Raw genomic sequence first — 27,616 nt, 5'->3', positions numbered from 1 at the left:
GTGTAAATAAATAAAAACAGATAAAATACCAGAAAGTGTGACTCATTTAAAAATGGGGAAAAAGTAATATGCAGGTGTGTTTCAACCCGCTTTTTGGTGGCCCGGTTGTCTAAGGCGTGTACTGCAAAACTGAGACATCTTCAGTCTGAATCTGACCAAGAATGATTGTCGAAAGCTGAGTGAAACTTTTAAGTAAAACTTTTATTTTTTTCTGTACAAAATCATATTAGTTCTCAGTAATTTCATTATCATCTCCCCACTAGTTCAAGTCCCGTCTTCAGGAACGATCACATATTAGGCTCTCGTGAGTGAAGCACAGAAAGAAAAACAAAACAATTTTCACATCTTTGTCCAATCCTTTAGTTTACTTACTTAATGACAAGAAGAAGAGAGCTTTCCATCTCCTCAACTCTCCCATCATACACTGCTGGACAGACAGTTGAAGTACCGCTAAGAACTTGTGATTGGACTTTTAGATTCTCTCTATTTAAAGTAAAAAAGCCCTGATCTGACCACAGAGTGTGCAAGGTGTTTGTTCTGTCTGGTTCTAGTTACCTCGCTGCAAAAGTGATCCATAATCTCTACCACTGGGATTTGAAATAACAGAACCGCAAGGAGAGTTCAACATAGGATTTCAGATTCTGCAAATTCTGTTCTATAAAACATAACACAGAGTGGCTTTTCATTGTTCCATTTACAGTTTTTTGGGGTAAAAAAACAGCGTACTAAGGACATTGAAGGTTCATTTATCATATGATGGTGGAATTTTACTGAGAAAAAGAAGAAAAAACTACAGCTGCATGTATGATTTACATGATGTGAATTTAATAGATCTAACAGCACACTGTACCATCTACAGTATGTCAGGTAATTCATCTGCTGTAAAGTTACGCTGTGTAAATGTGTGCAACATGAGGAGGAACATGTTAAGAGTCTTTTCACAGCAATCAGAGCTGTGCACTGGAAATGTCCATTTCAAAACATTTATAAAATGTTAAAACAGGAAAGATGTTTTTTGCACTTGTAAATTATCAAAATATCTCTGTATGATTTCAAGTCCCCTTTCGAATGAAAATAAGTAAAAGCGTTAGAAATCGACGTGATTTGCCATTCAAGTGACCGTGTTAAAAAGAAACATGCAAATCACTTCTCATGTTCTCATTCGTCCGCCTGATCGCACCTGCTGAAAATACACTTTTTTCGCACATACTGTACATCTGCTTTGATCTCTCAGTACATTCTTGCATCCATTTTCATTTACATCGCTTCACTCTTCTCCATCAAAGCTTTTACAGTCACAGCACATACTCTACAACTCAACCAGTTATTGGTCGCTTAAAAAAAAAAAAACTTATCAACCTACATATTCAAACCAAACTCATGTACATATAAAAGATTTCAAAGAATTGTGTTGTAAAATAAAATAAAAAGGGGGAGATTGGAGGGGTGGGGGTGGGGGTTGGGGGGAATCATAAAAAAGTAAAAAAAAACTGTGCATCTGCAAGTAGCCATCGATTTGAAATTAATCTCTGTTTGATCACAGTGTCGTGGCCTGTCAGTCCATATGGATTATTCTGATTAGCAGGGTTCCCAGAGCTTAACGTACCAGCACCAATCTGCACACTTGGATGCTTCCAGATTATTGGTCCCCAGGTACACAAGGGACAAACCTCTACTTCAGAAAACATTTACTTCTTGCACTTGCAGATATGCCAGTGTGGTTGTGGACTCATTTGTAGCACTAAAACCTCTTTTTTTTTCCTCCAGCAGTTCTCCGTTTTCCCAAGTTTTGCTCTCCTCTGATGTATCTCTGTGTGATGCCACAGTTCCCCCAAAATCCCCCGAACTAGAGGTTGTCCCCTGGCTGGTACTGTGGCTCTGTGGCTGTGAAGTAGTCTTCCAAAAAGGACTGGATGTACTCGAATGTCGGTCTCTCGTCTGGCTCCTTCTTCCAGCACTGCCTCATCATCTCGTGGAGAGACTCGGGGCAGCCCTGTGGACACGGCATGCGGTATCCTCGTTCTACCTGCTCAAGTACCTCTCGGTTCACCATACCTGGAAAAAACACACAAGAATACAATGTGTAAATCACCCTCTCACATGGTTGGTTTCATAACTCATGGGTATAAAGTTTGTGTTTGTAAGTGTATTTTGTTGTGTGGCTTTTATTTTTGATGGAAAAAGTAAACAGTAAGTTAACTCACTAACAGAAATAACTAACAAGTCAGGCTGTATGGGGGCTGGTGTAATTTAGGTTTAGCTCCACTTGAAAGTGGCAACAAGATTATTTTATAATTTCTTTATGTGTTTCTAAGGATTTTAATCTTATTTTATATGTTAAGTTTGCTAAATTTGTGTTGCTATAGCCCCATAATATGACGGAGGTCCAATGGAAAAACAGTCAAGGCTTCCCTTTATTTGATTGGGATGCTACAATGCACTGTGTGTAAAGTTCAATAAGATAAGAAGAAGAGCGCAGATAGAGATGTAGAGTAAAATTGTCTTGAAATTTCACAAAATGCCAGTGAAATGAAAAATTAGCCCAAAAAAAGAGCCTTTATTTTGTGATGTTCTAAAATAATCATGTCAGTATGACTACTGTCCTCTCAAGGTCAGTGTATGTTAGTTAAAGTCCAACTGAAATCACATTTAATCATTCAAAATAATATAATGTCAACATGTTTTTGTTAATATATTGGTAATAGTTTTGTGTTATTGAAATGAACAAGCTAAGGTGCAGGACAAGATGTGTGCTCATATTTGTAAGTTAAGATAAGAAGGAGACTTTAGCAGGAAAGCTAATGTGGGTTGTTGTTCAGAGTCTGTGGCTCTTGTGTTGTGTAGCAGGATGCAATCAGGCTCAGTGCGACCATCTGCTCTGCCTGTGATCCTAAACCACATTATTGCAAGATTCGATTTGCTGAAATAAGAAATAAGAACTCCAGCGACATAAGCAGATCAAATTAAAACAAAACTATCATGAAACCGAAGATTTTCAAATATTAATTTCTCCCTTTTGGTTTCTGATTTTTTTTTCAGAGAGGAGAACACAGGACAAGTTATTTAGAGGGCAGAAAAGTGGATTTATCCAAAGTTTTCTGGTTAAGAAAAATAATAGTTTTTGATGAGAAAACAACTCATTATGCAGCCTGAAGCAGTAGGTAAAAGTAGCAGTAACTGTTTAGGTGGAAGTTGGGTGACTATTTCCTGTAAGACTTGTAGACAGTTACAGGGATAAAAACGCTTACAGGGCAACAACCTAGTAAGTAATTTGAAATAAAATGGGATTTGAGAAGAGTTCAAGATAAAACTCAAACAAAAACAGTGGCATTACATTTTCTGGCCCCTTCCTGCCCTACTAGAGCACTAGAGTTATGTATTCCTTCCCAAGACAGGAAGACAGTGATCCTGAACCCTTTGACACAGTGCAGAGACAGCTCCATGGGGAGCTCAACTGCAGCTAAAAGAGGTTATGACACAGAGTCAGTGGCATGGTCGTAGCCGCATCCTGCCCCCCTCCTCCATTCCTTCGCCCCCCTCCATCTCTCTGTGGGAGAGTGGGGATCAGATTATCTCACACTTGGAGAGAGGAAAGGCCCAGAGCGACTGCTGAGACCACGATATGGTGGTGGAGGTATGTCGGATGCTGAGGTGTTAGCGTGATTTATGTCTTGCATCTGGAAACCATAGCTCTAATAACATGCCTGTCGTATATCAGAGTGTGTATAAGATATCTATAAATACACACGGACTAAAATAGAAAAAAATGGTGTGTTCCCATATGGATGCTGCAGTCTTACTTACCACCTACTGCTTCGACACTACCAAGCAAGGGAATAGAAACAGAGCTCCCGAAAAAGACAGCGTGGCACGAGAAGAGCCACAAATGCCCGTTGAGTCATATTACAATTTTGAGAAGGGGGGATGAGGGTTTCAGCCCCCAAAAATTGCAGCTCTGGGGTGAATTAATTAGACTGAAGGGTTTGCACTGAAACCAAGGAGGCCACAGGAGCCAGATGGCCCTCTGCAAGAGATGGTGGTTTAGTCTGCCATATGGCACACTCTGTAATCAGTGCCAGTCGCATGCTGTCAACACCAGATAAGCTGCAGTACCGCTCTCAGACAGCAGGGGTCAGGATGTGGTGGCAGACGATTAGAGGATCACATATGGGAGGGTGAGGGGTACTTTCCCATGGACTGATAAGTCATTAGACATCTGCGTTGACTCATATCTACTATATTGCAGTTCTATTCTGATCTGCATGTGTGAGAAAATACTATTAAAAGATTCAGATGACTGAGGATCAGAGTAGCATGTGGGAATCATCCTGAGGCAAAAATGAATGAATTATTCCCGTTTTCCATGAGGAAAACTTGAAAAAGATTCCATTTATTTTCTATGGGAGCAACATATTTGAGATTATGGAAGACTTTAAAAAAAAACAAAACAGGGGAATAAATATCCCACATATCCCATATCTGTGTAACTCTCATCCTTACCTGGATATGGTACTCTGCCCTTGGTCACCAGTTCAGTCAGTAGTATACCAAATGACCAGACATCTGATTTGATAGTGAAGCGGCCGTACAGAGCAGCTTCAGGGGCCGTCCACTTGATGGGGAACTTAGCACCTAGACAGAGAAAAGAGTAAAAATGATTGAAAATGATCAAAAAGTGAGAGACTGTAGCCTAAATAGAATAGGATGCATAAACCATAATGAGAAGAAAAATGTATATCTGTGTCTGCTTTTTCTATTTCTGTTCAAGTGAGGATCAAATGTTAACTCCTAAAAAAGGACAAACCCAAAGTTTGACTGGGATCACTGATGAACATGAGATAAACTGAAGGCTCAAGATAGACAACAGGGGTTCAGAATAAATTAGTCTATTTATAGGTCCTCTCAAATGCAGACAAACAATCATGTGCATCTCTGTGGGCTAATCACATCCAATTCTTAACACACACACACACACACACACACCTTGTCTGGCGGTGTACTCGTTGTCCTCGATGAGCCGAGCCAGGCCGAAGTCGGCGATTTTACACACCAGGTTATCAGCCACCAGAATGTTGGCAGCTCTCAGGTCCCTGTGGATATAGTTCATCCTCTCAATGAAGGCCATGCCGTCTGCAATCTGGGACAGGATTGGACAGAAAAGACGGGGACAGAAGAGGGGTCACCAAACAGTCACAAATCGTGAATAATACCAATCAAGAGCCGTTACAGTGAGTTGTCATTTCAAGAAAAATACATGTCACTGATGTAGTATTTAATCCAGATTTTAATTCAGGCTGAGAGATTATCTGCAGTTGTGTCAGTGAGAATAATTGGACAAATCTTCAAAAACAACTATCTGACACCTCCTGGCACTGGCAGCCAAGTCCCTCAGAGGCGTCTCGAGGTGTCAGCCTGCCTCGGTCTAATTCTCAAACACTTTTCCACTCTGCTGAGTGAGGAGAAGAGGGAGCCCGGGAGCGTGGAGTGGCGAATTAAGAGCAGATCACAGTAGGCGACTGAACCAGCGAGCTTAAGTGGCCTCTGATGAGCAGTGTTTAAGTGCTACAGGCAGCTAAGTGGTGGAGAACGAGGGAAGGCACATACAGCGGGCAGGCGGGAGAGGAAGGGAGGGGAATGTAGAGATGTCAGGTTGGATATTAAATAAATATGACGAACAGATGGAGAACAAACTAAAACCCTTCTGCATAGGGACTGATTATTTGACTCATACACACCTACACACGCAGCTGAGAACTTGCCCACATGGAGCTATTTATTTTACTGCTTCTCCTCCTTCCCTCATACAGAGTTAAAACAGCAGCTGGGCAGGTAAGAGGCAGAGGGAGTTCCTGGGCCAGTGTTGATATTCAGATGATTTTTTTTTTTTTTTTTTTAAATCCTACCTGTGCAGCCATATCCACCAGCTGAGGCAGCTTCAGATATTTCCCATCTCCCTCCTTCAGGAAGTCCAGTAAACTCCCTGTCAAGAGTTTAGAAGATACTGTCAGGCAGAATCAATGCAAATGAGTTGACAGAGTTTAGCAGTAGAAACGCTGAAACAGACAAGTCAATTTAGAGGCAACATGACATGTTTTTACAAAGATCATCAGAGGATTAGCCCTTCAAGTTCAGTTGGCAGTCGCTTCACTCATAATGAGAGTCAGAATCCAGTTCAGCACAGATTATTTGTATTGATTAGGTGAACTTGTCATCACAGATTCTCTGTATATTAATAGGTATTTTCCTTTCTTTATATATATATTGTTACAAAAGTATTCTCAAGGGCTGGGTTAGAAAGTGAAGAAATTACAGATCCATTGCCTGAAGATCTAGTATATACTATATAATGTGTTATGATCATTCTTCACGTACGGAGGCTTAAAGATGATTAAGGCTGGCATTATGCTCCAAATGACATTTGAAATTTCTTATAAAGGTTGCCATGTAATACAGTGGGATTTGTTTGTTCAATATGATTGATATGCAAGATGGCAGAGCTTACACGTTGCAGTGGAAGAAAATGATGAAACTGCAAACCACTCATATGATAGTATTGATAAGTTGCAGATTTAAACTATGTTTAAAAAGGCAGCTATAACTTTGACTTAGTTTTTGGTTGCAAAACTCCCATTTTGCTTGTGGCAAATACTCTAAATTTGGTTTTGTCTTATATATACACAACCAGCTTTGATTTCATTCCATGAATTACATGCATTTGCAAAACATCATTTGGAAAGGTATCAATCAAGAGGATTAATTATTTCATATGTATCATTTAAAAACAAGAAAAACGGATGCAAAGACAAGAACTTGAGAGAGAAGTAGAAAGATGTGAAGTACTTCATAAGACTGCGTCTGCAGAGGATAACTGGAGACAATTAACTGTATCCAGAGCTAAACTAAACCTCAACATTACAAATGAAATCACAAAATAAATTAACTATATCAGACAAAAGCACCATGAATTTGGTGATACACCAAGTAAATTACTTGCCAATCAATTAAAGAAGGCATCAAAGACAATAACATCACCTAAAAGAGATTAAGTAGGCTTTTTATGAATTTTATAATAAACTCTATAAATGCCTCAGTAACTATTCACAAGATGAACTGGATAACTACCTCCAAAGCAGCAATTTACATAAATTATCTGAATTAGATCAACAACACCCTGATTCACCATTTACATACTTCTATCTCCAACTTTTAAACTGTTCCTGAACCAAATATCAGATTTTTTTCCATTAGAGAGATGAACTCTAGTGAAACATAACAGTGGATGTATTTTTCAAGACCTTTGGTTCCTGTTATTTTCTTACTTGGAAAACTTCTCTTGAGGTGATCAATAATGGACTTGGACAATTTCTGGTCCTAAGCCTTTATGGATACAGGCACACCATAAATTATGGACATATTTTGTTATTGTTACTTACTACTCTGTCGCTGTTTTTCTTTGTTTTTGTTGTTTTGTTCCTCTCATACACAACCTGTGTGTGTATGCGTATGTGCATGAATACGTGCACCTAAGTCAAACACAAGTATGTTTTTCTATACTGAAAGTAAATTGTTGGTATAATAATAATAATAATAATAATAATAATAATAATAATAATGAAGTGTGTTACAGGCACATTTCTATGCACATGTGCTCTTCTGAGGGTAAACTTGCAATGTATCTTTGGTGGTTCATTGCATGTACAGTTTGGTGGTCGTTAATATGCTAAGTATACTTAAGTTCACACCTGAGATGTTTACGAAATTTTGGTAGACAAAAGTAACCAAGAACACATCAATAGTATAACTTTTAAGGATAAACTAAGGTATTTAAAGTGCAGTTTCAGAAAATATACTCTTTGTTTGTTTTTTGTTTATTTGGGCGTATGGGGATGGAGGGGAAGGATGAGGGGATAAGAGGATACTCAGTGTACTGTTATGCTTGTTTATCTATTGGTGCTGGTTATAGTACATGCTTTGGAAATAAAAATATGTTGAAAAAAAAGGAAAGGCATCAGTGATCATTGCTGGGATATTTCTGAAAAGAGCTGCAAGGTAAGGGATCACATTTTGAGAACTTTGATAACCTCTGTATTATAAATGTTGTCCTTACGTTAATATACTGAAGAATATTGGATTAACAATACAGCATCACAGCCTTTATGTTTGGGTTAGTGGACAGCCTGGTCTATAGAGCTCTGCTAAAGCTCAAATTTAGAGTCTCTGTGATTATGAACTGTCCTTACCTTTGCCCATGAACTCGGTGACGATGTAGATGGGTTCCTCAGACACCACAGCATAGAGAGGTACCAGTTTGTCATGTCGGAGTTTCTTCATGATCTGAGCCTCCTGCAGGAAAGCCTCTGGGGACATGGTGCCGGGCTTCAGGGTCTTGATCGCCACCTTAGTAGTTCCATTCCATGTGCCTGAATAAAACAAAATGTAGAATCATCACTGATGACTGAAATAAACCACAAACCTACAAGGTATTTGTGTAGCCTACTGAAAGGTATAATTGAGGAATAACACGTTTTTTCCCCAATTTATTATTCTGCACATTAACATATTTTACTTTTAGACACAAAATGAAACACTGAAGGCATATTAGAGACTTTTTGACCCCTTTTAGGTGATTGGCACATCAATCCTAAAAATGAACCTGCAAGCCAGTGATCACTGGCAGCGTTCCCATGTGTCAAGAGCAGCCCGGGAGAGAAAGAACACGACAGCTTAAATAATCAGCCATTTCCTGGTCGAGAGCCACTTACTCACGCCCTGCTTACATACAATGAGCTGAGGCAGGAGATCTAGTGCTTCCGTCATAAGGCTGACCTTCATGAATGAATCATACTGAACAAACTCTACACACACACACATACACATACACACAAGCTGAAGGACAAAGTAGGGCACTGATAATATCTAATAATATGAAGTGGTGAGAACATGGAAAGCACAAGAAAATATAACACATTTGAAAACGTTAGACAAATGCATGAACAGGGAGAGTTTTCAGTGAGGGGTTTTAGCTGTCTGAGCAGAAAAAACCATCAAGAACAGAACAGTGCAGAGAGAGGCAGAGAGGGATTCCTGGGATTGCACAGTGGAGGCTGGCAGGTCGAGGCTTGCTGCAGGCCAGGCTTAATGAAAGAGTGAGTGATGAAAGAAGAGAGTCGTGTTTGCTGAAAGGCCCCCTTCTCACATGCAGGCCGGAGAGCTGAAGCGTAGGATGTGACCTGTGATTACTGAGCTATGTGTGTGTGTGTGTGTGTGTGAGAACCAACGGCAATCAGTAATCAGCATTTACATCAGAATGTGGGCCAGTGATGTAGCAAGATGAGATCTTAGTTTATGGTAATATGAATCATTCTATAAAGCCACCACCCATTTGATAAGATTTTTGCTTTTAGATGTTTTATTACATTAAGTGTTTGACACCCATGACCAAAACAGTCATACATTCTGTCATTGTGTTACTTATGGATGGAATTATAGTGAAAATAAATGATTCTCCTTTTTGCTGGGGACCCCCTGGACCCCTTTCAAGGCCCCCCCAATGGGTCTCCGGACCCCACTTTGAGAACCACTGCTATAAAGTAACTCGGTTTATAGAGTTAACTGCTTCTAGATTCTTTTACATTAATTTTACATAAGTTATAAATAATTTAAAGTGGATGATTTGTTTCTGTATGTAAGCGCTAATGGCTGTGTGAGTCCATGCGGTTGTTTATATTCTTTACTAATTCATGATCAGCGTCAAACATCAATACTAAAAGTGTACAGTGTGTTTATGTAAGCGTGTTGTTGACATAGGAAGTGTGTATACGAAAATGGATGTTGGACGTCAATCTCTATGTTGTGTAGCAGGACAGATCAAGCCAGTCAGTGTCACTGAGCAAAGCACCTTTTTTGTAGCATGAATAGTCACTTCAGTGTTTCCATATAGTAGTTTTGTTGGCAGGTTTCTTAGAAATATGATTCAACCTGTATCCTACTCATATTGGCTTTTTATACTCAGGAGGGAATTTCACAGTAAAAACCCCTCTCTTTGTTTCCGTTGCTGTGGAGTAAATAGAGGAACTCTGACAGAAACCCAAACCTCTTTAAGGGCGCGGCCACACAAGTGTTTATATCAGCAAGATTTCAGACTGACATCAAGTCATTTCAATGGAATTGCCATGATCAGTTGATTCAGAGGGTGTTTTCATTTGAAGTTCAACTTTTTGACTAATTGTAAACCGTCTTGACAGTGCTGACCATTGAGATGTTAGAAACTGGTGGAAAATCTCATTAGCTGTGTTGCTCCTCGTAATTTTATCTAATCCTGCTCTGCTGGAGTATAAGTGGATCCACAAAAATGCAACAAGGTTTGCAATCAGGAGTGAGTGGTGCAAAGACTGTAGTTCCCTTTGGGTTATCTGTGTGTCCAGTTAAGGCCCTTTCAGACATAAAGTGACAACGGCACCACTGCGCTCTGAAACCCATTATTTCCAATGGCTTGTGCTGTGCCATGATGGTTTCTGCGGTGTCAAGCAAAGCGTGGGCACAGTGTGCTACTAGTTTGTTCAGTATTCGTCACAGTGCGCAGCGCCCAGAGTTCAACCTGGTTGAATAGAAACGAGGCAGCCAGCCAGGCGTGGAAGGCGATATGGAGGAAAAACTAATATTGTGTGTGTCTGAATTCCCTGAATTGTACAACACAAGTTTACGCTTGTATCAAGACTTTGGGAGGAAAGTCCTATCTTGGAAACATGTTTCCAACCAAGTAGGCACAACAGGTGTGTTTTAACAATCAGGTAGCTTGTAGGTAGGCAATATGTGTAGCCTATATGATAAACTGCTCTAATTGCTCTACAGTCCCACTAGAAGTTTTGAAAACTTCACCTATTTTGCTCTGTCCTCCGCGACTTCCCCGAACACCTAGTCAGATGTGCGCTAAACCGAATGGTGAGCACAATTCAAATCCTGTTGTGTCTGAGAGGGCCGTTAGCGACTGAGATCATAAGTACTCACTATGCCAACAAGCTTCCAGCAAGCCAGTTATGGTGAAACTACCAAAACAACATACTTAAAGTCAACACATTTGTGATGAATTGGTTCTGTGGCCCCAAGGTTCATTCAAAAAGCACAAGTGCATGTTAATCAATATGAAACTCAGTTGACTCTTTGGAAGCCTTCCTTTTATCAACAGTATATGAATGTACATGTGTGTTTTAGTACAGCAGTAATGGTGTCTTACCCATCCAGACTTCTCCAAAGCAACCCTGGCCCAGTTTGACCTCCAGTCGGAGGGACTCTCGGGGGATTTCCCAGGCATCCTTAGCTAGTCCCTGAGTCTGAGGCTTCACCGTGGGGCACACGGTCGTCAGCCTGTAGCACAGACCATCGGCATGTTCTGGACAGGAACAGACATGTAAAGACACACACACACAGGAAGAAAAATGACCGGTCAGATGGGACTTGTTGAATGATTGATCAGCCTGCTCATTCACACCAGTAGCATGTTAAACACAAACACAATCAATGTGTAAATACATACATAATCCTGGCAGTGATCACAGCCAGACTGCAGTAAGTGGACTGTAAACATGTGATACATACAACATACTACAATCAAACCACAACAAAGCAAACACACAGAATTGTTCATCTTGACTTTTTCCCCTCAGAATTTATTTTTCAATGCCAGAAATAATCAAATTTTCTGGTAATTTCACTATAATGATGTGAACAATTTCTGTGAAAAGCAAAAAGATCCAGATGCAGTTTTGGTATAGAAGCCTCTTTAAGAGTCTAGCTGACAACAGGAGCACTGACCATCTTGTGGAACGTCAAAAAGAAGTGAAAAAACCCCCTATCAAAACTTCCAAGAGACCAAAAGGATGTCCTTAAATTGCTTGTTTCTTCCAACCAACAGACAAAAAATATACATTTAATTTACTATCATATATGATAGAGACATACAGCAAATTCTCACATCCAAGGAGCTGGAAAAGCAAATATTTGCCATTTTTTTGTGTGAAAAAATGACTGAAACGATTATCTAAATAGTTGATGACTAATTTTCTTTCAATCGACTAATTGTTGCAGCTTTAGAAATGCCCCATTTGTATTCTGCACACAGAAAAAGGGAGAAACAGTGGAGTTGAACAGCCTATTATATTCAGCCACTGAACATGTAAGATGTTTCCTGCATGACTTCTCGGTTATTGTTGACTCGTATGCAAGTCTGCCTGGAGTTCAAAGACGACACTTATAGGAATACAAAGGAGTGCAGAGCTTTGAATCTACCGGTCGTTAATGATAAAAAGCGCAGAAGTTAGTGAATTGGATAAATTATATGGGGCAGAGCAGCAGGATCAACACATGACCTGAAATCAAATGTTAAAGAATCAAATAACAAACATCTTTTTGTTTTTTATTCTACCTCTGGGAGTCAAACTGTATTCTTACAAAATTTTCAATGAACAGTTTGTGTTTGCATCATCCAGACGTCCTGCTTTCTTGCGACAGTCCGCAGGGGATTTTTAGCAACAGCTGCCTGCTTATCAATATTGTGCAGATTACAGCAGGCTTAAGACTGGTTTTTTTTATGAAACATTTTTTATATTCACGCCTCTTTTGGCTTAAGTCTCACATGGTTTAGTTTTTTTGGGACTCGGTTGTGATTACTGAGCTGCGACCGTGTCAGTGAAAGCACCGCTTGCAACGGGTTTACAGTCACCACAGGAGGAAAAAAAAAAAAAAAGCCTCTGTAAAACGTATTCAATACATATCCCTGCAGCAGATCCACAGTTGAATAATGCATTTTCCTCTGCAAGCATTGCATTCATTGGCTGAAATGTTAAATAAAACAACAGTGGTGACTACTTGTCCTTCAAAAAAACCTTAAAAAAAAAAAACCCCAACATGTTAAATAAACCAGATCACACAACTCAAACATGAGTCTGAAGGGAAAACTTTGTCCGAGCTGTCCAGCTATAAACAACAATTTGTCTAAATGCTACCTGCGTGAGGATAAGATGTGTGAGTGGGTCATGTGGACGGACTGCGTACCTGTGTAGTGTTTCACCAGCTTCTGTAGTGTCTCAAACTGGGCCCGAGTGGTGATGTAATAACCACCGTTATCCAGCTTACGGATTTTGTAGTGTTTGACGTTGTCTCCCTTTATCTCATCCCAGTCCCGGATAGACAGAGAGTAGGCACCTTTAAATTCACAGAAATTCAGTTAGATTATGCTTCATAGTAATAGATAATGACTCAAATCTGCAATGCATTACATATGACTACCATTAATCAAGGTCCACAGTCTTCAAAAGCACAAATAAGAAAAAAATAATTTCATTTTATGGTTGTATACTAAACTGCAGCATTATTATTACAGCCTTTTCATGTCAAAGACTAAATTTACTTACCTTTGGTCGTCTCACTCTCTCGTGCCAAGAAAGTGCCCCGCTGGTTCCCTGGAAGCAATAAGAGACGCTCAGCGTCTTTGCGGCCCATTTTACCAAAGTACCATCTGCCAAAAGACAGAAAGTCAAATTCTTAGTCAGAGGAGAAGCTCAAGCTCAAGGATTCATTTAAAAAAAATATGCTGATGGAGATGTGATATTTAGATGTTGGAGATGTACAGAACCAGACAAAAGTTTCCCTTGAATGAGACATTTTCTCATTCAAGGGAATGTGAAGGTGTGTCCAAACTTTTGACTGTTAAATCCTGTCTGTAATCTTGGCAGATTAAACATCAAAGACGGCTGAACAGAGAAATAAAATATATTCAAAGTTATTCAGCTGACATTAAACATAAGGAATTTGAAGCGGTTCTTTTGTGGTTACATTCGAAGTTAGATAGCTTAAAATCTCATTTAAGTCAAAATAATTTAGACCACACTCCTGTCATTATGGCTCATTATTAGCTTTGCTGCAGGCTGTAGGTCTTTAGCTTGTTCCATTACATACAGTATGAGCTACATAAATAGTTTGTCCTTATTGCTATGAATAATAAGTAAAATATTAGGTCACGGCTGTATACAATCTTAGAGTCTAACTTTTCTTCTTCTTCTTTTTTAATAGATTACATTGTTTCCAGATGACATTACAAGTCCAGCCATGTTAGAAACTAGATGCATTGTCTCACCTCACAGGTATACTTTTCCCTGAACACAATTAAAAGGAAACCAGCAATCCTGAACCTTGTCAATCACTTGTCATCACTTTAATGAATTAAAACGTTTTGGTAGACTATTAGGCACCCTGCGGGCAAAGTTAACTGACTGGTTTAGCTGAGATTTTTTTCATCCGTAGCTTAAATTGTCAGCCACATAGAAACCAGGCCAAAACTGTATGAAAGCAACACAGTACGTAACGTTTCTGTCAGACCGGATGAACAGCCACCGGTCCTCAATACAGGGCCTCATTGTTTAGACTCTCTGCCGTGTGGACGTGATGGGTTAGTCACAAAGTGTGACCGCCCAGCCGCATTGTGTTGTCTTAATCAGGGAAGAACTAACCGACCAGGTTTTAAATAAAGTGAAAGTAAACTAAAGATGGAGCGAGCAAAACAGAGAGGTTAGAGAGGATAATGAGTTCTCACTCTTCAGCCTGTATGGAGTCGGCTGGGGCCACGTAGTTACTGGGGATGTAACCTTTCTGTCCGGTGTTAATGGAGCGAGCCTCCCACCAGTCGCCTTCCCTGAACAGAGGAAAAGTAAAGAAGTTAGTAAGAAATAATACAGATGAAAACATGTTGGAAAAATACACCTAGTCCAAGTTATTGTGGATTCATTGAAAACACCACACAGGTAGTCACATTCCCGGTATTTTCAATAGCAGATGTTCACGTTTAAATTCAAAGATGAGAGGAGTTGAGGTGTTGGGAGAATCTGTCTGCTGGCATTTTGAGCACGTCTATCCTCCTCCCACCTCCTCTCTGAAAGCAGATGGCCATGTCCATCGCTGCGAACGCAACACGAACACGGACAGTTGTTGAGGACTGTATGTGATAAATGAGGAGAGAAGAATTTTTGGAGCTTTGCCTATTTTATCATCTCTGCACACCTGGGCAGTAGATGGTGCTGGGGGGAGTAGGGAGTAAGGAATGTGTAGAAAATAATGCTCTTAGTTCTTATCATTTGTTGTTATTTCCTTTTATATTATTTTAATGGAGCATTACTGAAGTGTAATCCTGCAAAACAGGACATACTGTACTTGTTTAAACATGTATTGTGGACAAAATGATCACAAATGATGGCTAACAATACAAGTGTCACAATGCAACAACTGAGATTTACTGGTAAAAAGCAAAAAATATTGTTTTCAGTATACTGTTATCAGTTTGACCTTCAGGCATATGATCAGTGCACTGCTGATGTCTTTGAATAAAGATTCTATAAATCATGACATGATCTTATTTTATAAATGTGCACTGCTTGTATTTTACTGACTGATGCAAAAGTTGCTTTAACAAACGTAACACTCTGAACTGGAGGAATGATCAGTGGCGGCAGAAAAACGATGAGGACTAAACAGATGGCCCATTAGAGGAACCCATTAACCCAGACAGATTTCAGCCTTAATATCAGACCTGAATACAATGAGGGATTAAATACACACACACGCATACACACACACACACACACACACACACACAGAGAGGATGTCACTTGCACAAACACAACCGTCTCCACACACATCAACGCAGCGGGAGTTTGTCGGTGTAAAAAGCAAATGTACTCACGTGTTGTTGATAATCTGGAAGCGATCCCCTTTTTTGAACGACAGATCGTCCGACGTCCTCGCTTCGTAGTCGTACAGCGCTACAAAAAATGTTACACCGCCTGCAAGTTAAGAGAGACAGATAGATAGTTAGAGGTGTGCATGACTACAACGGCTAGTTAGTCCCACACAACCTCCAAGCTTCAATAAGACAGTTTGACTTATCAACACCATATTTATACTGAATCAAGTTTTTTGTCTCAATGGGTATTACATCTTTTTTTTTTTTTATTATAGCTGGTATGAGAGTTTTAGTTTCCTCTGTGTGACTTTGAAAGTAACCACAGAGAATTTCCTGATCTTTAATGACTATTTAATCTACTGGCAACATGATGAAAGACCAGCAAATAGAAGCAGCCTTCGGCCTTCATATGAAAACAAGATGCTCGTTTTGATATTTATCCTCCTTTGTTACTTTTATCATGTTTTACAATGGAAACTCATCTTAATCCACAGAAAACAATCAGATTATGTTCATAAAATTCAAGACTGTATCACAGAGTATGCTTCTTTTGAAATATCTAAAAACATACAACCGGCTCTCTTGACTATGATTTGTTTTACGAACGCATGAAGGAAACAGAATATACGTTCCACCGTTCTGTAGCATCGCCTCGAGTCACTGAATCAAATTGATGTCACTTGATCTCTGGCTGTAATGAAAAGAGTTTATTCGTCTGACATAGTATGAAGTGACAGAGTGCTGAGAGACAACAGGACTCTGATATGTTTATCTTGAGGAGGAAATTGAACGGGCAGGATTAGATCTGTGGCAGCCCCTCAGGTCAGATTATCCTCCTTGAGAGAGCGAGATGGAACGAGATAGGGCTGCAGGGTGGCATGTGTGCGTGTCTCTGTGTGTGCGCTTGTGTGTGTGCGCACTGTAGGAGGCCACGTCATTCTTTGTACATTTGTTGTGCTCATTTACCGCATAATTTCCCCATCAAATCTATGTTGCATTAATCATCCGGAATAACAAGAGAGTCATTTTCACCACCGACGAATCCACATTCACAGTAAACTAAAACTTTAAATGTACATATAACTAAAGTCAATGAATTCAGTGTATGTAATTGTTTTCTTTGGCTCCAGAGAAGCCATGTCTGCCTGCTGCATTGCTCTCCATATTATAAAGCTATTTCAGGGTTTCTAGTCGGCCTTGATGTTTTGGCTGAGTCGTTTCAAATGTCTAATTTGCATAACATCTGCTGCTCATAATGTCCTATGCATAACAAATGTTCGGCTGAGTTTATTCTAAAGTTGTACAATGTTTTGCACATAATAACAGAATAAAAAAAGTTAGAAAATGGCAGAGGAAAATATGTATTAGGTTGAATTTAGTTTGCAAATTAGTAAAGAAAATGCAAGTCTTTCATTTCGGATTGTATTAAAAAGCAGCAAAGATTCTCTTCTGTTCTCTCAAAGAGCTTTTGGGACCTGAAGTTATATGAATATATTTGAATTTTTTAAAAAAAGGACATTTCATTCATGTTGAAAAACTTCCAAAGCCTTTTTCTCAAATATGCAGATTCCCTGCTCTCATGTGTCCCTGAAATCTTAAATCCTCTCTGGAAACTGACCTGTGATGACACTAGGGAAGGGACTGCTCACAGCCACCGAGGTGAAGGAGGTGGACGCCCCGCCGAAGGGCGTCATGACTGAGGACGCTCCGCCAAAAGGCGTGAGGGCACTGGCGTGGCTGTTGTAGCTGTTGTTGTGTGTCTTCATTGCTGGCGAATGACCCATCAGGGTGGGGTCGGGCCCGTAGTGGCCCAGGTGGGCGTTGACCGGCGTGGCATTTGAGTTATCGGGTCGGTACTTCAGCGCCGGGCTCTTGTCTTCTTTACTCCTGACGCAACCCATTGTCAAGCCTGCAGGGGACGACAAGGAAGATTCACTTAACTGGCTGATACATACAGAAAATACAATGATACCTGAGATGCAAATAATATCTGACCTAAATACCTTTCAGAAGTGGTCAGATAAATGTTTCACCACATTAACGACAAAGTGCAAATCCAGTGTGGCTCCAATTTACATATAGGAACAACATTCAGATGGAAACTGCTGGAATAATCAAATCAGGAAATACATGCAAATCAAATGGGACGATTACAGTTGGAGCTGTGAAAATGTGCCAGATATATTTGTGAATTGGGAACAAGCCAAATGATGTCCTCATTGATGAGCACTGTTACAGAAACTGATGTCTGTTTTGTCAATCGATCATGGAAGCTGGGATTTATTTTTTTCCTGGAGATGAATCTTAATGATGAGATTTAAGAACAATTTGAATGTAAAATGCAGAAGATACATGTTCCCTCCCTGAAAAGGTTAGAAACAAGCCCTCAATTACCAAATTTAACTATAAACTTGAATAAATCAGCAACAGAATCTACCAGGCCTGAGCTCTTGCTTTGTCATGGAGCTGAACTTATGTGGAGAGGAATAATTGTGATACTGCGCATACTACGCCTGGAGCTTTTTTTTTGAGGGGTGGGGGGGATCTTAGCATAACCTTGCCGTCCAGAAAACAAAGACTGCAAGCCAACCGATGACCTCACATGACTTCACAATTCCCAACAAAAGCATTTCAAGCCAGCAGAGCTATAAACTAGATCCTGTTACAGCCTGCGGCCATTTCAGCTCTTCAGCTCTCCCCTGTGATCACACTATCACTGACACAGATTTCAGAGAAGAGCCCTTAGGTGTGAAGAGTTGCTTAACCTATTGATATATGAGAGCTCGGTGGGTGTGGGTGTGTTTGCTGTATTTCGAGGACTATGACCAAATAACTTCACAGATCATAAAGATAGCGGAATCCTTCTCTGGACTATTTTTGGCTCGGTTAATGTTTGTCTTGGGTTATGTTTAATATTTTGGGAAGGCGTCGGGATGTCCTCACTAGAAGAGTATCCGGTGGTAGATGAATGCAGGTCAGTTTATGGGTGTGTTCTACAGAGCCTGCTGTGTTTAGTCATTTTTCTGCCACATTTGACTTCTTTGTCAAAGTATTATTGTGTGTTCTTTCCTTACGTGTGTTCAACAAGCTACCACTCCATAACTCTTAAGACTGATCCATTGTCAGTGACTCATATCCTGGCATTTGTAAAATGTTACAACATGGTTTCAAATATCTGGCAGTGACAGCTCACATACTGATACCTAGGGTTTCTTACATAGATGGAAGTTTTGTACTAAGAAGACTTTGAAAAATACAAACTTTACTTCATATTAAGCCTCAAGTTAGCTTCAGAAAACATTTTTGGTGTTTGATGCTGTGACACATCATCAGGCAGTGTAATGACATTTGAATGAGTGACACCTGTGTGGAGGTGTAACAGGTTTGTAAGTAGAGACACGCCTTCCCACTCCCTTGAATGAGGAAGTGTGTCTGAACCTTTCACTGGTACTGTATTGATACACCTTTGGAGTGGTTTTTGTATATTTGGTGTTTTCTGACATTTTATAGATCAAACAACTAATTATTTAATGGAAAAATATTTGACAGAATAAAAGGTTCAATGTGTAAGAATTGGCTGCCTGATCCAACCCCCACCTTTCCCCTCAAACGCATCACCCCACCTCCATTATCACTCAGCATAAAGCTTACTGTTTCCAGTGACTCTGTGCTATGGCGTTGTCAAGATATGAAAAGGCAAAGGAGACATTAGAGACAGTGGTAAATTACAAAAGAGCTGCAGTGACCAGAAAGTGGTTGCACCACAGAGATGATTACAACATAACTCTAAATAAAAACTAAATAGTTACACACATGTCTCTAGGGTAGGTGTAAATCATGAAATGTTACAGAACTCACAAATGGTAAAACAACAGTTTTTCTGCCAAACAGCGTCATTTTTTCCATTAATTGCTGCCATTTTGCAACACAGTAATCCAGCAGAGACCTTATTTATTGATATGATATTTCAATATTGATCCAGCTTACTTCGATGTGCTACGATGCCAAATGGCCAGTTGACACATAGCTGGTGCTATAAGTGGTATTATGAAACAGACTGGACGGGGCCAGAGCTAGCTGGTTAGCATGCTAACTTCAGTAGATATCTCTGCAACACATCACATATAAGTCTGTGACATAACATCAAAAATGTTTTAAACTAAAATTCTGGCCATTGAACCTTTAATCGATAATGAAAATAATCGTTCGTTGCAGCCTTATAAGTTTGTGTCCTTAAAAACACAAGCAAAGGCTATAAAATGGTTATTTTAACAACATACACAAATTTAATATTTTATATTAGAAACTGTAGCTCTACTAGTGCAGACCAATATTAGGTTTTTATTCCAGTCAATCTGTTATGAACACAGGTTTGAATTTCAGCTAATACTTAATCTGTGACCTTTCCACAAGTGGATTATAGTCATGCAGCATGGATTACGTTTGTCATTCCATCTAAAAATGAAACCAAAAAGGTAAGATGACAAATAAAAAAAAAAAGATCCTTACTATGCTACTATGCTACTATTACTATTGATTTGACAGCACTTTGTTTCTATAAAACAGGAACTCAGCAAAGAAAACAATTCATTTAGTCTCTACTACCGAGTATGATCTTGGCTTGTGAAGGGCATCGCTACAACTGAACCTAATGAGAGAGAACAGTCAATGTATGGATCTATTTATTTGAGACGGATGGTGTATTGACTTCCTCCCATTAATAAACAGTATTGACTGAGCAGCCAATTCTGACGCAGCAGAAAAAGACAACAGGATGAATGATGGTGTCAGAAGGATGGATGGACATGAATTCTTACATAATGAAAACGGTGAACTTTAAAGAGGTGGAAGGACAGTTTTAGATGCAGATTGATGCTGCAGAGCCGTCATCATTTAAAAGAACGGACGCTTTTAGTTGACATGTTTTCACTCTTTGAGAAGTTTTAACTATTTCTACACACCAGAAACATCATGTGAGAGAAGCTGATGAAGGTGAGTTTATATTTCAAATACAAAATCAGACCAATAAATCAAACATGTTAAGTTCAACTCATGTACACTGTCTAGCTAACTAACTAGTCCAGTCAAACAAATTAGAGCGTTTTCAGAAGCCAGACATCCTTCACAGAATTGTTTGCACAGAAAAGATAACCAACAACAGCTGGTGGCGACAGCATGCAATCTGTGTAAGCATGACAGCACTGCTTGTCCTGACGGTTTGTTACGATTGGTTAACATGCAAAGCAACAGGAAACGTGTCTGCAATTTTGAAGGAGAGAGAGAGAGACAATCACTTTGGCAACGTAGCTGCTATAAAATGCCGATTATATAGTAAAATAAACTTTCTCTCGTTATCTTGATTACATGAAGTGTATCAGATGGGAAGAAAGCTAAGCCCCGTGTTTGTGAATGTGTCAGTGAAGCCTGAAACACGCATCTGCAAATCTGAGGCTGTAAACAGGCACGGTTGTCATGCGCAGATGTTCGTACAGGTGTGTGGGAAAAAACACGGCACGTCAATGTAAAATTAAAGTCAGCGTAAGGAAGCGTCCCACGAAAGGCAGTATGTAACAAAGAATGAACCTGGAAACCACAGAAATCTGATATTTAAAATAGAAATAAACTGGAAAATCATTTAAATGGATCATCTTTTACTATTTGATTCTTTGTTTTCCTCCAAAGAAACCTTTTTTATAGTATTTCCACTTCAGTTAAGAGTAGATTTATGAGGTTTTTAAACATGCAAACAAAAATCAGATATGTAGCCTAAGTGTTTCCCTGGTGTGGTCTAGTATTTGCAAATGATATCTCATCTTCTAAATGATACAAATTATGGTTGCAATATATAGTACAATCACAGAAACGCCTATTTTTAATATTCTCTCTACTTATTTGAACTTCCTGTTCACTGTTATAGCGAACAGTATTACAGCACTATTATATCATATCTCTATAGAGGCTAAACTAAACCCTAAAATAGTTTTGGTCCACACCACGTCATAATAAGAAGCAACTGACATCAGAGCAGAGGCCAACATAAACATGACTGTCACCTTTGACCTTGTCCTGTGTCACATGTCAACCTCTACACGGTCCCACAAGTCCAACACACTTATTGCGTGACACTGAACCTAATGCTACAGCAAACTAGTGGCTGACCTCAAAGACAACACGGTGAAGGAGTGTGTCGGTGTCGTCTAAAGAGGGTGTCAACGCTTCAAATCCTCTGCTGCGTCCTGGAAGCAAACACACCCTGAGCTGCGACTAATCCTGACAAAACCGGACGATGGGTGACTGATGTTGGTGTTTAAGTACACGGATCATGTTTCAGGACCTACTTTGATTTCCGCTGAGGCATCTGGAGCTCCAAAAGTTTATACTACTGCATAAAAACTGCCCTTTCCTTAATGACTGGCAACCTCTCTTATTTTCACCGTTATGCACCCAGATGATTCGCTCCTAAAATGGCCATGAATAGATCACAAGCCTGAGCGAGCCCACAGGGTTGGCGCATGATCTGGTGTGTCAAACTGGTTCAACGCCCACAAGTTTCAGTTGGGATCCTCTCTGACACAAAAAAAAACACAAGAGGTGGCCTGGAGCAGATGTAATGTGGGGATGTTACATTATATTGTGATTTATTAATAAATCAAAAAATGATGTCATTAATAAAAGATCATGAGACAGGAGAGTCTTCAGGGTTCATTTTTTTTCTTGCTGCTACAGATATCTAACAGCACATTCTTTTATGAAAACAAGACAGCATAGAGGAGATCACTTAGGGGTTAACATTTCAACGCCGTCCGTAGCTGATTTCACAGATTCTCAGGGTTATAGGAAAAGTTCTTTTTATTCGCTTGAAAGAGCAAAAAAAAAATGAATATAACAAATGTACTACCCAGCTTTTGAACCACCCAAGGAGAACTGTGCTCTCAGAGAGAAAGAAAATCCCACATCTCCCTGTTTTGTTGCAAAAGAGAGGCTTTCACTTTCTTCTTTTGTCAGTCCCATCTACCTTTTGTTACAGACAAAGAGAAAGTACCTTGTGGTGCTCCCCCACAGAGCGGAGCACAGCACAGCAGACTCACTATACACATGCTAACACTGAGCCGCATAAATGCTAATAAGGGCACAAACTGTCCTTACAGAGTTGGAGCCAAATAGCCCCAACAATCAAACCAAGTACTTCCATTAAATACTAAAAAAAGATGTTTCTACAGACAGGATTTGTTATGGTGGTTTACAGCTCTGTTTGTTCTATTTATCTGTTAAGCTATTAATCATTTTCATCCAGATACTTAAGTCCTGAACTGACATGAAGCACTGAGAAATATGTATGAGAATATTCTTGGCAAAGAATATGACCACCACCAGTGTTTTTTTTTTTCCCTTGTGTGACAAATTTACCAAAACTAATGACGGCTCAAATCGACTTTACGGCAAATCAAATTACAGGCAGATTATTGTATCCTTTATCAGATGGTTTCCTGAATGAGATCGTTATATACAACAACGAGATTAGCAGGAAGAAGTGTGCTATTCTTTTGATGGCTCCGAGGGAACAGAGAGATACTGCCTCCCACTCGTACAGAGATGTGGGTCATGACTTCAAATACACTTTGTAAATTGCTTGTTAACTAACTGGATCTTAAAAACCATGGAGGTTAGCTAATCCGTTTGAGATGTTTTATAAATTTACAAAAAGCAAAAATTATACTCAAACTCCCTTCTAATCTAAGTGAAAGATGTATAAGTTTGGAAGTGAACAGAATGGAAGTAAATTCACAAAAAAATACTTCTAATTTTACTGCCAGGCGTACTGTGCAAGAGCACACAAAAAGACACTGGTATGTATTCAAACAAACAGCGGAGTCGGAGCCCATCCAAGGACATGTGACATGTGAGGCTGTGTGCCAGACTGCCAGTGATGCCGTGTCAGATTAAGGAGACACAGGCTGCTGCTTCCCACAGGGCCGAATGAAACAATGCTGCAGAGCGGCAGGAGGGAAGCTTTTGCTGTAGCTGCCATTCAGGAGCAAAAAAAAAAAAATCCCAACGCCGCGTGTTATCAGGCTGAACTGTTAGCTCTTTACTGAGGTAAACTTTCATCAAAGACGGTAAGAGCCGACTCACAACTAGTACTGGAGTCGGTTTTATTTATTCGACTCATGTCAAAGTGTCTCAAATAGCTCCACGGGCCTAAATTGTGCCAAAAAAATGAGTTGGAAATGTTAAGAGAGTATTGTTAAGAGTGATAAGTTCGTACATGTAAGGAAAACAAACTGTATACAGTATCTGATGAACCAATCTTCAAGTTCTATGTCAGAGCCTCTCCAGTATATCATAACACGGATCTGTGTTATGATCTGAGGTTATTTTTAAATGACAAAAAAATTAAGTATCAACTCGCGTGTAGCTCTGATAGGGAAGTTTCGTATGAATGGGATATCTTCCGCTGCTGTGAAGTTTGTGTGATGCACTCAGATAAACTGAGCGTGACGCAGCTCTTTACTTTCATTGTGACAAACAAATCAGATAAGATGCGACGGCAGGGAGAGACGTGGGAACGCCTTCCGACCCCTGAGCGACTGCCTTGCGTAACCTTTTCAGTCGCTTGAGATGAACCTGTTTCACACACTGAACTTTAACAGGGTTCATGTTTAGTAACTACATGAATCGAGGGCGTATCGCTTTGACTGATAAGCAAATAGCGGTACTTCGAAGTGTGTTTATAGCATTATCTAAAATCAATCCAAGAGCCGACAAATGGCACTGAATATAAACATGCAATGATTAGCCGATTAATCAAGCAACAGAAAATTAACCTGCAAGCGTTTTTCATCATTTATCAAGAAAAGATGCTGATCATTCTCTGCTTCCAGCTCTCAGTTGTGAGGATTTGCTGTTTTTCTCTGTGTTGCTGTGACAGTAAACTAAACACCTTCGGGTTTTGGGCTATTGGTCGGTGAAAACAAGCAATCTGAAGACGTCAACCTTGAGCTTTATGAAACTGTGACAGTGATGGTTAACACTCTTAAACACTTGCTTAGTCATGAAAATAATCATCAGATTACTTGATAACAACAATAAACCGTTATTGATGGCCCTGAACAAATGCTTTCTCTGATTTGTAATCTTTGTTTACTCTTTGATCAGATAGTTCCAGACTGAAACGCAGATTTTGACTTTCATTCATTTAACCAAGGTTCTTGTACCGTTCTTGCGTTTAGACGTTTAATATCTGAGAACTTTCAAACAATCCAAAAGCAAAAGTTGTTGAATCCTCATATTAGAGAGGCTGAAACCAGTGAATATGTGGCATTTTAGCTTTGGATAAATTATTACACAATGCATTGATCACTGTATGTGTTGTTCACTTATTTTCCATTGATCAATTCAAAACACTACAAGAAAGGCCACCAGGTTGTTATTGAAGCTCCTACACTTGAGAGAGACTTTTAGACGTGGCTCTGGGCGAACAGCAGCACCCAAAGTCTGCAACCAAGCCGCTGGTTGCTATAAAAGATAACTCCAGCGCACGCATACTCCTGAAAGCTAAGTTGACAGACCTCCTCGGTAAACACTGACCGCAATCACAGAGAGATGAGAAGGTACCAGGGGCTGTAAACCATTACTGAAGCGTAACTCGGCAATTGCCCTGGCACACTCACTGAGGCGCGGTACGGTCTTATCTTCAGGGCAGCCTGCCATCTCTGCCAATCACTGAGAGTGGAAGAGGGACCCGGGGGCCGGCCGGGGAAGAGAGAGAGAGAGAGAGAAAGAGAGAAAGAGAGAGAGAGAGAGAGAGGGACTTCCTTCCGAATCCATTCATGCCATTGAGGCCACCTGCTGTGCCTGTCAAAGGCTAGAGTGAGGCTGGGAGAGAGAAAGAGCCATCTTCCAGCTATATAAAAAAAAAAAAAAAGAGCTCTTCTTGTTCTCTGTTCCCAAACTGATGAAGGACACCACATCGCTCAGTGAGAAGCTGAAATCTGAACATTTTCTTTTTGGCCTCACAATTCTAAACTTTTCGTTCAGGTTTGCAGACGTGTGAGCGTGCTGTATTACGGCTTTGACCTCGCCACTGTGGGCTGAAATTGCTGGGAAGCTCATAATCTTTAATCAGGTAGCTGTAATGATACTGTAGAGTCTGAATCGTGCCATGAGGACACTCAAGGATCCCTCATGCCTCCCCTTAAACTCAAGCCCCTGAAACTCAGCCAACACCACCTGTTAGTGCTCCTCACTCCTCTGCCAACAGCCTTCTCCATTCCAGCTGTGTGTGTGTGTGTGTGTGTGTGTGTCCATCTGTGTGTGTGTGTGTGTGTGAAGGAGACATGACTGTCCAGCCAACTGGGGCTGTACTAACAGAGGGATTACCATAGAGGAGGATTACTTACTGTGGCACTGGAGTGTACAAGCACACCAACAGACACATGCACAGTCATGGACAGTGAATATATGGACACACACACACACAACACAACAGCAGCATTCCTGTACTTTATCCCTCATCTTACACACAAATTTTCTGTAGTGGTCAAATGAGGGAAGTACACCAGCACCACCTCCATAAGATCATGCAAGAAGAAAGTTGGAAATTACTGCATAAGGCTTAAATTATAGGGTTTTAGTGTCATTTTGGAAACTCTGTTGTAATGCAGTATGTCCTGCACTGAAGGCCTATTACAGCTGAGGCCTGTAGCAGCTGACTGTGTGAAAGAGAGACTGAGGTTGGGTGAGGCAGAAAGAAAAGAGTAGGTGGTTAAACTTTGTTGTGTGAAAGAAATCCACACTCAAATGTAAAATGAAGCTACAAAAAAGTGACTTTGTTTGAGGGGTTTTTTGTTGTTGTTTTTGTAGCTTAAATAGTGCAAGTTAAACTATGTAACCTTGTTCCAGGACGGTTTGGGAGTCTTTTTCTCAGTTTCTTCCATCGATTAACACAAGCAAAGACTCTCAAAGCTCGAGTCTTGGTTCAGACTTTAATTACACTGTAACACAGCGAGGAAACTCTCATGATCCTCTTTCCCAACTTTCTGTGTCACACAGCACTACAAGGCCCTGCTCGCTCCTCTTCCAAAGGCAAAATGTGACTTTTTCAGGAGAGGATTTCTTACCTTAAAAGCGACCTTTGCAGTGTTGTAGTTCGGCTACATGCGTCCTGTGATCTTTTTTTTTTCCACCCCACGTTTTTTTTTTCTTTTTTCACGTCGACAATCCAAAGTGGAAACAGCCGACACAAGCAGTCTCTCTAACGTGGAATCTCAGTCTTCCGTCTGTCCCATACCGATTAACTACTTCACCAGCCCAAAGTCCTCCGCTGGGATCCCTGATAGTCCTTTAAAACGAGCATACGCCGTCGGCTGACAAAGACCGCTTAATATGGCGGAGTGAAAGCGCCGCAAAACAGTTAAAATATCCAGAAATCACCGGCCGCTGATAGGTCAGGCTTGCCCTGAAAGACACACAACAATAGCCGGACTAGTACCGAGGAGCCGACGAGGCCAAAGAAGGAATCATGGGGCATTCGTGTACTCAGATTAGACTCGTAAATTCGACTTCCTATTTTTCTTTTTTCTTTTTTTGTTTTGTTTTATTGGTCTAATAACACAATTTAAGTAGATCCCAATCTTTCCCTTTTTGACTTGTCAGTCCTTGTCTGAGTGGTTTAAGAAACGCCTAAAAGTAGGCCCCTACTTCACAAATAAGAAAAAATATTAAAGAATATAATTTTGTGCAGCAGAAATATTTATGTTTAGAGTTGCAACGATGAGTTGATCGACAGAAAATTAATTGTTTTGAGTCATTTTTTTAAGACAGAAAAAAGCTTCTCAAATGTGAATATTTGTTGGTTTCTTTAGTCCTCTATGATGGTAAAATATG

General features: G+C 40.1%; 1 protein-coding gene across 1 annotated transcript; it reads right to left on the bottom strand.

The window, feature by feature from the left end:
* Positions 1–180: 180 nt before the first annotated feature.
* Positions 181–27,250, bottom strand: yes1 (YES proto-oncogene 1, Src family tyrosine kinase). Its single transcript, XM_067606271.1, has 12 exons — positions 26,851–27,250; positions 17,349–17,639; positions 15,731–15,830; positions 14,588–14,686; positions 13,410–13,513; positions 13,051–13,200; positions 11,234–11,389; positions 8,241–8,420; positions 5,904–5,980; positions 4,984–5,137; positions 4,501–4,632; positions 181–2,055 (listed from the first exon to the last, which is right to left on the bottom strand). Exons 2-12 carry the CDS (start codon positions 17,629–17,631, stop codon positions 1,847–1,849), a joined length of 1,644 nt encoding a protein of 547 aa, XP_067462372.1. The 5' UTR covers positions 17,632–17,639; positions 26,851–27,250; the 3' UTR covers positions 181–1,846.
* Between the last annotated feature and the right edge of the window lie 366 nt (positions 27,251–27,616).

The sequence above is a fragment of the Thunnus thynnus genome, chromosome 12, assembly GCF_963924715.1.
Source record: "Thunnus thynnus chromosome 12, fThuThy2.1, whole genome shotgun sequence".
In the NCBI taxonomy this organism is placed as follows: Eukaryota; Metazoa; Chordata; class Actinopteri; order Scombriformes; family Scombridae; genus Thunnus; species Thunnus thynnus.
Note: the sequence above shows the minus strand (reverse complement) of the source record. Positions and strands in the feature narration are given on the sequence as shown.